Source organism: Serpula lacrymans (assembly GCF_000218685.1).
Source record: "Serpula lacrymans var. lacrymans S7.9 unplaced genomic scaffold SERLAscaffold_7, whole genome shotgun sequence".
Taxonomy (NCBI): Eukaryota; Fungi; Basidiomycota; class Agaricomycetes; order Boletales; family Serpulaceae; genus Serpula; species Serpula lacrymans.
Window position 1 is genome coordinate 1035065 of NW_006763296.1, and position 12373 is coordinate 1047437.

The window sequence follows — 12373 nt, forward strand, 5'->3', positions numbered from 1 at the left end:
ATAATGTTAGTATACATATCACGAATGGAAGGGGAGCAATCACTGAAAGTTGCCCTAGCTAATATCTAAACACTAAAATGGGTGCCACTCGTGCGCAAAAGGAGGTCTATTTCGTAAAGCTCCGTGAACTCATCACGAAGTACCGTATGTCACTTCATTTTGTGCCAATTTGCCTACATTTGCTGATAACTGTAATTAGCTTCCATCTTCTTGGTCAATGTCGACAATGTCGGTTCCAACCAGATGCATCAGATTCGTGTCGCTCTCCGTGGAAAGGGTGTTGTCCTGATGGGCAAGAACACCATGGTTCGCCGTGCCCTGCGCTCAATCCTTTCCGAATTCCCCCAATTCGAGCGTCTCCTTCCTCACGTCAGGGGTAACATTGGATTCGTCTTCACCAGCAGTGATCTTAAGGAAATCCGTGAAATCATCATTGCCAACAAGGTCGCTGCGCCCGCCCGTGCTGGTGCTTTCGCCCCTAAGGACGTCTTCGTCCCTGCTGGTAACACCGGTATGGAACCCGGAAAGACCTCTTTCTTCCAGGCTCTCGGTATCCCCACCAAGATTGCTCGTGGTACCATTGAAATCGTCTCCGATGTTCAGGTCGTCCACGCCGGTACCCGTGTCGGTTCATCCGAGGCTACCCTTCTTAACATGTTGAACATCTCTCCGTTCACCTACGGTATGACGGTGGTTCAGATCTTTGACCAGGGCAACGCTTTCTCTCCCGATGTCCTTGACATTGAGGAGAAGGATCTCATTGACCGTTTCTTGTCCGGTATCAAATCCATTGCTGCCATCTCTTTGGCGCTCAACTACCCGACTATCGCTTCCGTCACTCACTCCCTTGTCAACTCTTACAAGAACCTCATCGCTATTGCTTTGGTCACTGACTATTCCTTTGAGGGAGCGGAGAAGGTCAGACACTTTATTTTATCTTTTTGGGGGCGAGATAGATGATGTTTTTATACACACTGAAAATGCTGACATCTAAAGGATGCAAAAGTTTTTTTAAACTCATTTTACTGATTCATTCATGTCATTTGGATTTTTGATATAAGAACAATCCATACTGACCAATATATTTTATAGGCCAAGGAATACCTCGAGAACCCCGAAGCATTCGCTGTTGCTGCCCCCGTTGTTGCTGAGGCTGCTCCCGCTGCCGCCGAAGCCGAGGAGGCTAAGGAGGAGGAGAAGGAAGAATCTGACGACGACATGGTTAGTACTTCATCTTGACTGGTCTCCCCTCAGCGTCTAACTGTAATCTTTTGCAGGGCTTCGGTCTTTTCGATTAGTTAATGATGATCGCCTTTACGGAATGCACGACTCATATTTCCTGTAGTCTATTCAAAAGCATGTCACGTTCACCAAATATAATGATCAGGCAAGGGAATAGTTTGGTCATGAACCTTCTTGTGTATTTTGCTTGTAAGCCCTCAGTCTGCCGCATTTAACTGGCCATTGTTTTTTACTTGGAATTCATGTAAGAGGACATTATCTGAGGACTGGTGTAGAAACCACTCGCAGAAAATATTCACAATTACGACTAGTGTGGGGTAAGGATCGACGTCGTGGCTTTTTTTGTGTCGTTATGCCGGCATGCATGACGTTACCGTTCTCGTTACTACCCCAAGTTCAAGTTGTTCAATTCCCATCATCCCTACTCTCTTGAAGACCAATCGATACTCATCGTTGGGACATCTGGCTACTCTATGCACTGTATGCTAGCTTATTCTGACTCTACATCGGGGTATGGATCCTTGTTCACTGTCACTAGGACCCTTTTTCTCGGGCCGTAGAACTCCCAATGGAAACACTCTACATAGCATGTCTGCACAAGGAAACACAGCTGGTGAAGGGCAAAAATGGCATGGTGAGGCACGAACGCACTGTCTTTACACGCTTTTGCTAAAAAAAAATTTACTTTGCAAATGCATAGAAATCCGCGGGAGACTGGAGCTTTTGAGGGTATGAACTTCTGGCTGATCTCTGCATCAAGGTTCACAACTTTCACACTGCTAGAAGCTGCAGTTGCCACCCAGCACTTTCCGACATGCCTTTTGGTGAGGTAGTTCCAAGGTAGGGGTAAGTTGGCCCAGACAGCCCGAGATAATCAAGCCACCGAAACGTTGTCATCACAATTCAAGTTGTCTGTCAAGGAAGAACACCCTGTGAACGTGACCTCGTGTTGTAAATCTTCCTAAACTATATTGCTGAATGATGTTTGACGGATAGGTCCAAAGGTTCAACCTGGCAAGGATATATTCACAATGTGGCAGCCTGTTCCTTAGCCAAATGCAATCTAACATCGTTATCAGCAGCCACTGATAGTTTCCTTCACTGGTGCCGATCAAACAGGTGGCTCAATCTCACCAACGTGAGGCGGGCTGTGGGTTGTTCGATCGACACGAATGCTCTCTTTGTGATTCAGTTCAATTTCTGACCTCTTGCACATTGGGGCTCTATCGCACGTTGCATTCGCCATTAATACACTGGTGAGGATTTGCAAAATGACAGCACTGGAACCAACCTTAACCGTATTTACATCTCCTCGCTCGTAGGATCAACATTATTCCACTCAAGTTGTACCCTCGTCGCAAAGTGCGATTGAGTTCTCAGCACCACGAGGTGGAGAGCCCAGTTGGGAGTGGCAGGACGTAGTTCGAAAGTGATTCAATCACGGTGCGGTGTGCGCATACGATACGGGTGGACAAATCTTACTTGGGGCATGTGGTTTGTTGGCTAGTTAGCTTCTACCCTGCTGTCCGCCACAGAAGTATCACTAGGCTGGCATCTCCCATGTCGTCCGGGCCGATCCCCTCAGTCCTGGTCAGCTTGTCGGTAAAATGCTGAAGGGTTCAGTCAAGGCCTCGATTCGCCGCAACCTGCCAGTGGCTATACTTCTAACACTTCCCATAACGCTAGTTCGGGACCTCGCTGGTGAGTCGTAACCTGTAGTGACTTAGCGATAACATGTCCATGGTATTATCTCTTCTTTGTAGATCAAACGGTGATACAGATACCGGTATGTGCCGACTGATCTCGAAGGTTGCCTTTATTGCATGCTTGCACTTGCATGCTTTGTATGCACTTTCCTGGCCTCTAGGTTCATCCTAACGATTAGCCATAATCAACAACCAGGTTAGGTTACTGACCGACGGTGGTGCTAGATTTAGCTCTCCGACGTGGGTGACTGAACCAATGATTTACCAACGCATATCCCGTTTTTCTTTAGAGCGGTAGTGCGTCCCGAATTATGCGGCTCACATACACTAATTTACACCTATCGGCACGGAGAAGGATGTTTTAGCTCTGTAACAGCTATCTCTCGGCGACCGTTCAATCAATGATCTTCGCGAACACGATTCATTTATATGCCCATTACCCCAACAAGGGATCGATAAATGGAAGCTGCGGTCAGTTGTTCTGCTTCTTTATTTTCCGTGTAGAGAACCGCTGCTTGTAATTTATTTTGGGCCACATCGGAAAGATGGAGGCTATGGTACTGGAGCCCGAAAACGAGCTGGCTTCTGTTTAGGGGCCTGATACAAAAATCCGATGTGGTGGGTAATGAGTGAGCTATGTTGATTGAGAGCCCTCGAATTCCTGATACATTGTTCACACTGCCGCACGATATCAAGAGGTGATCACAGATGGTGGTTAGTTATGAGCAGGCGATACTGGTCTCATGAGCGCTGTTCTTTTCCCGCCCCGAGAGCGTCGATATAGCGCGCTATTGTTGCTGGTTATTGGTGTGCTACTATTTAAAATGATAGTTGCGATATTGCGACAATTTTGCACGGTATCTACGGTACAAGAAAAGGTAGAAGAGGGACGGCGGAGCTCCCTGGGACCGCGTATCCATAGACATCGCTATGAGCCCATCGATTCGACTGTGGATGAGGTCGGGATGGACCGGGTGGACCTGATTACGCAATGGAGGACCGGCGGACCATCCCAAAACGGACGCATGGGGCAGAAAATGACGATGTCACTGGCAGGTCACCGACTGATGACAAGCCTAGTGCACCTTGGAGTATATATCTTATCAGCCCCAGCTTGAGCCCAGCAACACTCAACGCCTGTAACATCGCATACGACATCGCATACGACGGCCAGCATACAGCGATAAGTTGCTGTAATTGCGAGAATATTGTAATCTAATTGTTGATCCCGATATCAACCTGGGACTCTTCCCATTTGGCCCGCACCGGCACCACCACGTTCGCCAGCTCACTCGCCCATCCGCTCTCTTCTTCGCTACAGAAGATCCGATAATCTGCCTTTATCCGGTCTTTCTGGCTTGTATTTCCTACTGCGCCTTCTTCACTTATATACTACTTTATTCGTAAAATGTCTCATTCAATCTTTCCCCCATTATCGGCCGACCCAAGCATATCAGAGATGGACTCCGTCAAAGGAAATCATCTCGTCGTCGTCTCCAACCGCCTTCCAATCACAATTAACAAGGATGCGTCGGGAGAGTACCACTTTAAGATGTCCTCAGGCGGTCTCGTATCTGCACTTTCTGGTTTCAAAAAGTCCCTAAACTTTACATGGATCGGTTGGCCAGGTTTCTTTATCCCGCTCAAAGATCGCCCTCACGTCGACAAGCGTCTTATGGAAGAATACTCCTGTCAGGCAGTTTACCTCGATGACGATGTCGCCGACCGTCACTACAACGGTTTCTCAAACTCTATTCTCTGGCCCCTCTTCCATTATCATCCCGGAGAGATGAACTTTGACGAGGAGAATTGGCTCGCATACCGCCAGGCAAATATGCGCTTCGCGGAAGCCGTTCGTTCCCAGTTGACTCCGGGCGCGATGGTTTGGGTTCAGGATTACCATCTCATGCTCCTTCCTATGCTTTTACGTGGTTTGATTGACGGCACCAACAACGTAGGCGACTTCACCAAGCGCGAGTTGACCAAGATCACCGAGGGTATAGAAGATTCCATCCCTACACCTAATAAGAGAATCCCCGGCATCAAGATAGGTTTCTTTTTGCATACACCATTCCCAAGTAGTGAAATCTATCGGTGCGCATATAGTCTTCATCCAACTTCACATTTCGCTTATTTCAGTGCTTAGTATACTTCCTGTGCGACGAGAAATTTTACTTGGCATTCTATTCTGTGACCTCATCGGCTTCCACACGTATGACTATGCTCGTCACTTTTTGTCTTCTTGCACGCGTATTTTGGGTCTGCCAACGATGCCGAATGGTGTTGAATTCGAAGGTCGTTTGGCCCACGTTGGCACGTTTCCCATAGGTATCGAACCTGCGTCTTTTATAGATGTAAGACCTAATTCTTCCGCTAGTCGATATCTTGTGAATAACGTGGTTACCCTCTTTACAGAACCTTCAGAAGGACTCGGTTAAAAGTCGTATCTCTCAGCTCGAGCAGCGCTTTGGGGGTGTTAAAGTAATCGTTGGTGTCGATCGCTTGGATTACATCAAGGGTGTCCCTCAGAAATTGCATGCACTCGAACTATTTTTAACCCAGCACCCAGAATGGATAGGCAAGGCTAGTGCTCCACAATCATTCACTATTCCACGTAATTAACCATATACTCTATACAGGTCGTCTTAGTGCAACTAGCTGTGCCTTCTCGTCAAGATGTTGAAGAATACCAGAATCTGCGCTCTACAGTGAACGAGCTCGTGGGTCGCATCAATGGTCGTTTCGGCACCGTCGAATTTATGCCAATTCACTTCATGCACAAAAGCTTGCAGTTTGATGAACTGTGCGCATTGTACGCAGTCAGTGATGTCTGTCTAGTATCCAGCACGAGGGATGGGATGAACTTAGTAAGCCCCCTTACTCCTCGACCTTTGAAGTGGCTAACATCTCGGCGGTGTTTACTTGTAGGTTTCTTACGAATACATCGCTTGCCAACAGGCACGTCAAGGGGTTATGATTCTTTCTGAATTCGCAGGAGCTGCGCAGAGTCTCAATGGCTCTATAGTTGTAAATCCATGGGATTCTCAACAAGTCGCCGACGCTATACACGAGGCTGTCACGATGGACGGAGAGACGCGCGCTGAGAACCATCGGAAATTGTTCAAATACGTCAACAAGTATTCCGCGGCGTTTTGGGGTTCTAGTTTCATCAAAGAGATGAGCAAGCTCAAGCAAGACGATGTAGACAAGGAGGGGCAAGCGGAGTTAACGACAAGAACTGATGAAGGTCCAGGAAGCGATGTCATCAACGGCGTGGTCCCGCCAACACCGGCAATCAACGCGCAGGCATGAATATGGGGTATTATGGGGCTGTCTGTATACCTGTTATACAACATTGTAGCGTGTCCTTTGGGATGCCCTATGGAGGTATGCAAAGCCAATTCACCCCATGGGCAGGTAATATCGGGTTGAACGTAATTTCACATATCCTTTTGTCGTGTTCCTGGTCTTTTTCATGATTCTCGGGTATCCTTGGTTCTCAGTCTAGACCGTAGAGAACATTGTTTGAACATATCGAGTCTTTCAGTTTCTTTTTACCCTACCTCGCTGTGATGGGTATTCAGTCCATGTCTTATTGCTGTCTTCTGCCATTTATCTTTGTTCCCGACGACGCAGCAAGTACGTACACACGATGCACAAATGACAAATGAAGTGCAAAACATAGGAGGTTTTCGGTCTTCACTGAAGAGGGCGAATACAGGTCAATGGCCATGTTGACTCTCTGTTTGTGGGGGTTTGGCCAGTGTTTACTCGGCGTTAGATCCATCGACTGCTTCTGCATTAGTCAAAAGCAACACCCAACCGCTACCATTACAACATTGTCCTAGCGTCAAAGTACATGCTGGAAATGCATGGCAATGTATATTCATAAATCTAGCCAAGGACATGCTGCACGACTAGGGGCGCGACTCGGACGTAAGTAAAGCGCTTTGAGCTATGTCACAGAACTGTGAAATGACCCCAGAGCTGCCGCAGCGATATGGATTTACCTGTATCTTTGATGGCTACGATGCCATCATGGCACATTGTTGCTGTATCCTGCCGTGCCGAGCCGGGTGGCAGCGAGCACGTTGTCAAATCCGGGGTAATTTGCACGTTCGGCCGGTACGCGAGCCTGAGACGGACTACGCGAGAGGATCTTGGTTTTCACAAGAAGACATTTGCTGCAACGAGCTCTACACCGGTGCGTTTTTGCTCTCAAATGCCTCGTTGAATTTGTCATCCGCAGCTCCTCCTTTTCAATCGGCTTGCAAGTCCGCTAACCGTCGCATGTGAACACCTTGCCTTGACGCTTTCACCCATCTTCTTCATAAAACTTCGACTTCTCCAGGTGAGTCCGAGTCCTAGTCCGGTCTTGGCTAGTTCAGCACCATTTCGGGCTCTATGGGAGTTGATTTCACTGATCACTCGGTCGTGTGCTCATATGTGAGTCGTTCGCACTCTTGTTTTGAGCGTTTCAAGCTGCTCTAATTGATTGTACATCACAGGAATTGTATAGGATGCACAGGCAACGTCATCCCTGTGTTTTTGCAATGCATAATGTTCACACGACCGTCTCTGAGACTGTCGAATTTAATACACAGCAGATACACCCATGCCGTAAACTTTCTTTGGATCGGAACATCATCGTATCTTGGCTAAATGGGCTAAAGACAACACTGTATTATCACCACACCCATCAGGCTCTCCACTAGCGCTGTGGAAGTTGCACTCTCGCTCCCGGTTTTCTCTTAATTAGACTGTGAATCGTCGAGGGTCCGTTCCACATCCATCTCGTCGATCATTCTCATGCAAACCTGGCCTGATTGAATAATCATTCATACACGCGAAAGCGTCGAGTACTCGGCATTTCTTCCATTTCTTCCTTTTACAGGATTCATTGTCAGTATATCTGGCTTCCGTAGCACGGTCACACACTGACATGCCAGGTGTGTACGAACAGCATCGCAATTTGGCCGCATCAGATGGATGCTCCGTGAGTTCCAATTCGACACGCCCTATATATTCATTTACTCAGCTTCTCATCAAGCCGAAGGTATTCGTATATCAGCTGCTTCGAATCCGGAGCCCTTCGTTTTTCTGTGTTTTGGGAGGACCGTGACAGCCGGAGCATCGTTTTGTCGAACTGTGGCCACAGCCGTCACGGTATCCTAAGATAGACCCGCAACATGAGCGAATGTTTAAGGCTGCTGCCCGCATCTCCGTGATCAATGATTCAGTGTTTGCGTTGACGGATGTCTCATATCCACGTCATTTGCCAAGGGTTACTGTGGAATGCATTGTATGACGTACGTCTCTTATATCTAAGTGATATCATGAACTCGTCACACTGACATTGGCAAGAGATATTTATCAGGTACATGATTGGGTGTTTTCTAGATTATAGTACTAGGATCCCACAGGCCGAAATCAGGCTGAGTGGCCGAAAAGGGGCAAGGCGCTGTGATCAGATGCGTCTGTGTGGAACATGTCCCTGGTGAGACAATCAGTATGGCATATACTATTCCATATATATATTTGAAGAAAATTTTATTACAATTAGGAGGGCCGCATCAACATTGCGATGCGGGCAATAGCTTAACTTCCATCTTCATCCGTAGAGCCTTTTGGTCAATTCAAATTTCGTGGCGGTTAGTCACTGTATTTCGTACAGGGAAACACGGATATAGCACTGACAAAATCAAGCTTCGTCAGTCAGGTACTACTGGAAAATCTGTGAGCCTCACGCCGTCACCGCTGCTTCCTTTGGAGGTAAAGTTTCAGCCGTCTATGCTACAACCGTCCCAAAGTGTACCTGCCTGACATAGCTATCGACTCCACTTCTGTCGAAATGTTCCATTGTGACTTAACAATAGCCGGGAACGTTCCAGGAGCTTCTAGTTTGGTGGTGCGGCCTTCCATACTGTATGTGAATTTGCCACTGCCACTGCGCCATCTTACGGCGTTCTTGCGGTGCATGCTCAGTGAGGAACTGACATTCCGTGTCTTTCGTTTGTGGGCTTTTTCAATTGCATTGGCATATGCTCTTGCTACCTTGTGCCATACTAACCTTACAGCAACCCGGCTCAAGTAAGGAACCGTATGGCGCTTCCAAACGCGGTACAAATTTCCTGGTTCGAAATCGAAATTCCTGATGGCGCGCGGGCGGCGGCGAGCCATCGAGCCCACTACAAAGGGGGAACCCACAGACAAGAGTAACTACTGCCGAGACGTGATTTCCGTCTGGAAAACTGTCAGGCTGTGCAAAAAGCAAGACTCAGAGTACACTACAGTTGCCAAATCGGGACCTTATTGCCGGATTCCGAGACTTGCGGCCTTTTTTGGCGTTTTGTGAGGCATTTGTGACATGCTCTTCCCTTTGCGCCCGCGTCTCTGGTAAAATACAAATGGGTGATTCTACTAGCCTTTTTTTATACCACATTTCGTTGTTGATCCTGTAGTAGTTTGTTCGATGCCAGCGTCTACCCAAGCAGGAGAAATGTTCATTCCAATAATAAATTCCTGTATAGACTATAAATTCAGCTGAGAATGGGTACATATAGGACCGTTCCCCACGCTGGTGATGTGATGCTGCACATGCTCAGGCTGATTGCGTCGAACTGATGCTCTAGACAAGGTTCTAGGCAATACTAAGAGGGACTCGAGCGCCAAGGGTGCTAAGGTGGAAACCTGTGGAAGCTCTGAAAGATCTGAAACCCTGTGATACTGACGGAGGCAGTCTCAACTTGACTGGTGGAAGTATGGTCGCTTAGTTGTGTTCGGAACAGTCGAGAGTGCATCACGTCCAACTAAGTAGTAGCATGCACTACTAGTCTCAACATATCAGATATATATCAGGCTTCTTCGCAACCGTACTCATCGAAGCCAGGATCATGAAAATGACTGTTTGTTATATGAAGACGGGTCATCGGTCGAACCTGCAGATATGGATGTCAGGTGGTCACATCGTAAACGACTAACAAAGAGATTATACTGCGCTGGGAGGGTACGACTGTGGAATGCAATGCTGCAAAGGGCGTGAATGGGATCCCGGACCGCGTGGGCGTTCGCCTCGAGAGAAGGGGGACGTTTTTTTATCCCGTGTTTTGCGTATTGTAAGCATCAGGACAAGCTATTTTCGGTCTCTTAATCGATGTGCGAGGATGTACAGAAAGGATCAGGGCCCATCTCGAGGACACGACTTCGTACATGAGGCCAGTGCAAGGCGACAGATTGCCTCCACCCAGCCAATATAAGACCACGGATATGGCTCGGATAAAAGACTGCATCATGGCCTAGGAGCCCATATCACGGACATGGGTGGGCCTCCTGCCTAGCAGATTATGGATATCTACCATGATCCACGTTCACAGACCCTCGTCGCAAAAGTGCAATGTTGATCATTTTCCTTGTTGGGCGCTTATACAGCAAAACTGTTATGACCCAGTATGGAGATGGCAAGGTAGACGCTCAAGAGGGTCTACAGGAGTTTTCCGGCGTTTCGAGAACATCACTGTGGACTTGATTCTCAATGACACGAATTCAGCGCGTCCGAGCGCCACTTCTGTGTCACAAGATCCTGCTATGAGCACGTAACTTAAAACCCAAAAACACATGCCTTGCCTTCATCGTAACTTTTACCAAATCAAGCATTCTCTGGGACACGTGGAGCGACGAAAACACCGCGAATGCAAAGACGAGCCCTTGTATATTTGGAAATGAACAGCGAGTCGAGAAGCACTCACCTGATTCCCTGGGACCCATATCCATCGCAGAGGTAGCTCAGATAGGCAAATGAGAAACTCGAGAAATGTGCTGGATTTGGCAGATGTATTTGATGAACACTGAAAAGGAACCCTTTACCAATACGTGTAGAGATAAGCCACTCGTGCGTGTTATGCTTGGTTGCCGTCAGAATTTCCATTGGAAGGCTCACTGAGAGATGAAGAAATCTGGAAACGGAGTGATCGGGAAGATGTGCGTGAGTAAGAGGCGAGTAGAGATGGTGTACGATACGGCGAAAGTTTTCTGCGGTAAATGGTATAGACGGAAAAACTAGCAGTACGCGCCAGGGGGTGAAGGTACTGTAAAAGGAGATATCCTGTTACAACGGGTGATCATATAGACGGAAAGGCCGGGGCGCTAGAGTTGACGAGTTAGTGATAACGTGCAGTTCGATCAGTAGTGGGGAGAGGTGAACGATCAATCTGGTGTTGTTGAATAAGGGATGATGATGATGTCAGAGGAAGGGGGATAGAGGAAGACAGGGAGAATTATAGATGGGATTGATATTACCATAGAGGGGAGTGACGCGTTTCGAGGATATATAGAAGAGGGAGGGACCGAGTGCACGCATCGATGCTGTAATCGCGGTTCAAGGGAAAGTCGAGTCATTGAGTGAAATGGAGAAGGCTATGAGAAAAAAGATGCATACCATCGTGGAGGGGTACATAAATGGAGGAGTGCATAAATGCGTGTACCGCCTGGCTGAGCCACATGACAGACATCGTGGTGTGCGCAGTACATTCATAAGGCAAGGGAGGTGCAGATAGAGTGCCAATATGAGGATGTGATATATTCCAGGGGGATGGTAGATGTATAGCGGCTAAACGGCTAAAAGAGGTTGTATGATGAAGAGGGGAGATCCGAAGAATTCGAGGAAGAGGAAGAAACGAGAGTACGGTGATAGTTGTGGAATGAAGACATACGATCAAAGGACGAAATCAAGGGACGAGAAGGGTAGTGTGCAGGTAAGAAGAACGGATGCGGAAAAGAGGATTAGCGGAAGTGGAAAGTAGGGTACTGGCTGTGCGGAAGTAATAAGAGAACAAGGAGGAGAAGTAGGTGTCTGGGGATGCAAAGAAGCGGTTCTACGCAGCTTCGGGCCAAGAAGAGGGGCGTCGCTGGGCACGTCAGGGAAAAGGGAAAGAAAGAAAGGCTATGTGGGGCTGTCAGAGAGGAGAGGGGTTTATGTAGTGGGGTGGGTGTATGCGCGAGACATCCGGGCAGAGGGGAGCCGGAGTCGGGGCGAGGATCTGGCCCAAAAAGGGAATGGGCCGGATTGAGTAAGGGTGAGTGGGTTGGGTGAGTCGGCGAGGAGGTCGCTGTGGACGTGTGGTACCAGGAAGAGAAGCAGGAGATGAAAGGGAGGCATGGGCCAGGAGGCATTAATGGCGGGCTGGTGCGATCTGCCACGGTGCCTTACGGATGGCTCGGCCCCTAACCAGCCATGGCTGTGTCAGAACATTCTCTATAGAAATCTGCCCATAGCCGTACTTACGGATATCCCCTCTTCATATATAACAACCCACCCTTCGTTGACGCCCCTCCTCTCTCGTCGCCACCATGGTCCGACGCTGGCTCACACTCCTCCATCCCCGCCATCGTCACAACCGACCTCTCCTCGACGCACGCCCTCAACGACG

General features: G+C 48.2%; 7 protein-coding genes across 7 annotated transcripts; 4 read left to right on the forward strand and 3 right to left on the reverse strand.

Moving 5' to 3' along the window:
* Positions 1 to 77: 77 nt before the first annotated feature.
* SERLADRAFT_349321 (uncharacterized protein) lies at positions 78 to 1298 on the forward strand (the record flags this gene model as incomplete). The annotated part of the gene is made up of 4 exons (XM_007318484.1): positions 78 to 144; positions 200 to 918; positions 1093 to 1221; positions 1278 to 1298. The coding sequence occupies 4 exons, from the start codon at positions 78 to 80 to the stop codon at positions 1296 to 1298; spliced, it is 936 nt and encodes a 311-aa protein (XP_007318546.1).
* Positions 1299 to 1713: 415 nt separating this feature from the next.
* SERLADRAFT_467986 (uncharacterized protein) lies at positions 1714 to 2141 on the forward strand (the record flags this gene model as incomplete). Its single annotated transcript, XM_007318485.1, has 2 exons — positions 1714 to 1876; positions 1943 to 2141. The coding sequence occupies 2 exons, from the start codon at positions 1756 to 1758 to the stop codon at positions 1975 to 1977; spliced, it is 156 nt and encodes a 51-aa protein (XP_007318547.1).
* Positions 2142 to 4039: 1898 nt separating this feature from the next.
* SERLADRAFT_467988 (glycosyltransferase family 20 protein) lies at positions 4040 to 6630 on the forward strand (the record flags this gene model as incomplete). Its single annotated transcript, XM_007318486.1, has 5 exons — positions 4040 to 5042; positions 5095 to 5302; positions 5364 to 5531; positions 5588 to 5815; positions 5877 to 6630. 5 exons carry the CDS (start codon positions 4357 to 4359, stop codon positions 6258 to 6260), a joined length of 1674 nt encoding a protein of 557 aa, XP_007318548.1.
* SERLADRAFT_467992 (uncharacterized protein) lies at positions 6611 to 7717 on the reverse strand (the record flags this gene model as incomplete). Its single annotated transcript, XM_007318487.1, has 2 exons — positions 6611 to 6903; positions 6959 to 7717. The coding sequence occupies one exon, from the start codon at positions 7189 to 7191 to the stop codon at positions 6985 to 6987; it is 207 nt and encodes a 68-aa protein (XP_007318549.1).
* Positions 7718 to 8413: 696 nt separating this feature from the next.
* SERLADRAFT_389937 (uncharacterized protein) lies at positions 8414 to 8931 on the reverse strand (the record flags this gene model as incomplete). Its single annotated transcript, XM_007318488.1, has 2 exons — positions 8414 to 8445; positions 8512 to 8931. The coding sequence occupies one exon, from the start codon at positions 8925 to 8927 to the stop codon at positions 8742 to 8744; it is 186 nt and encodes a 61-aa protein (XP_007318550.1).
* Positions 8932 to 9102: 171 nt separating this feature from the next.
* Positions 9103 to 9303, forward strand: SERLADRAFT_369784 (uncharacterized protein; the record flags this gene model as incomplete). Its single annotated transcript, XM_007318489.1, has 1 exon — positions 9103 to 9303. One exon carries the CDS (start codon positions 9103 to 9105, stop codon positions 9301 to 9303), a length of 201 nt encoding a protein of 66 aa, XP_007318551.1.
* Positions 9304 to 9488: 185 nt separating this feature from the next.
* On the reverse strand, positions 9489 to 12100 carry SERLADRAFT_467999 (uncharacterized protein; the record flags this gene model as incomplete). The annotated part of the gene is made up of 4 exons (XM_007318490.1): positions 9489 to 10512; positions 10572 to 10604; positions 10694 to 11309; positions 11383 to 12100. A coding segment is annotated over one exon (374 nt), but the record flags the coding sequence as incomplete, so codon positions are not given.
* Positions 12101 to 12373: the final 273 nt, after the last annotated feature.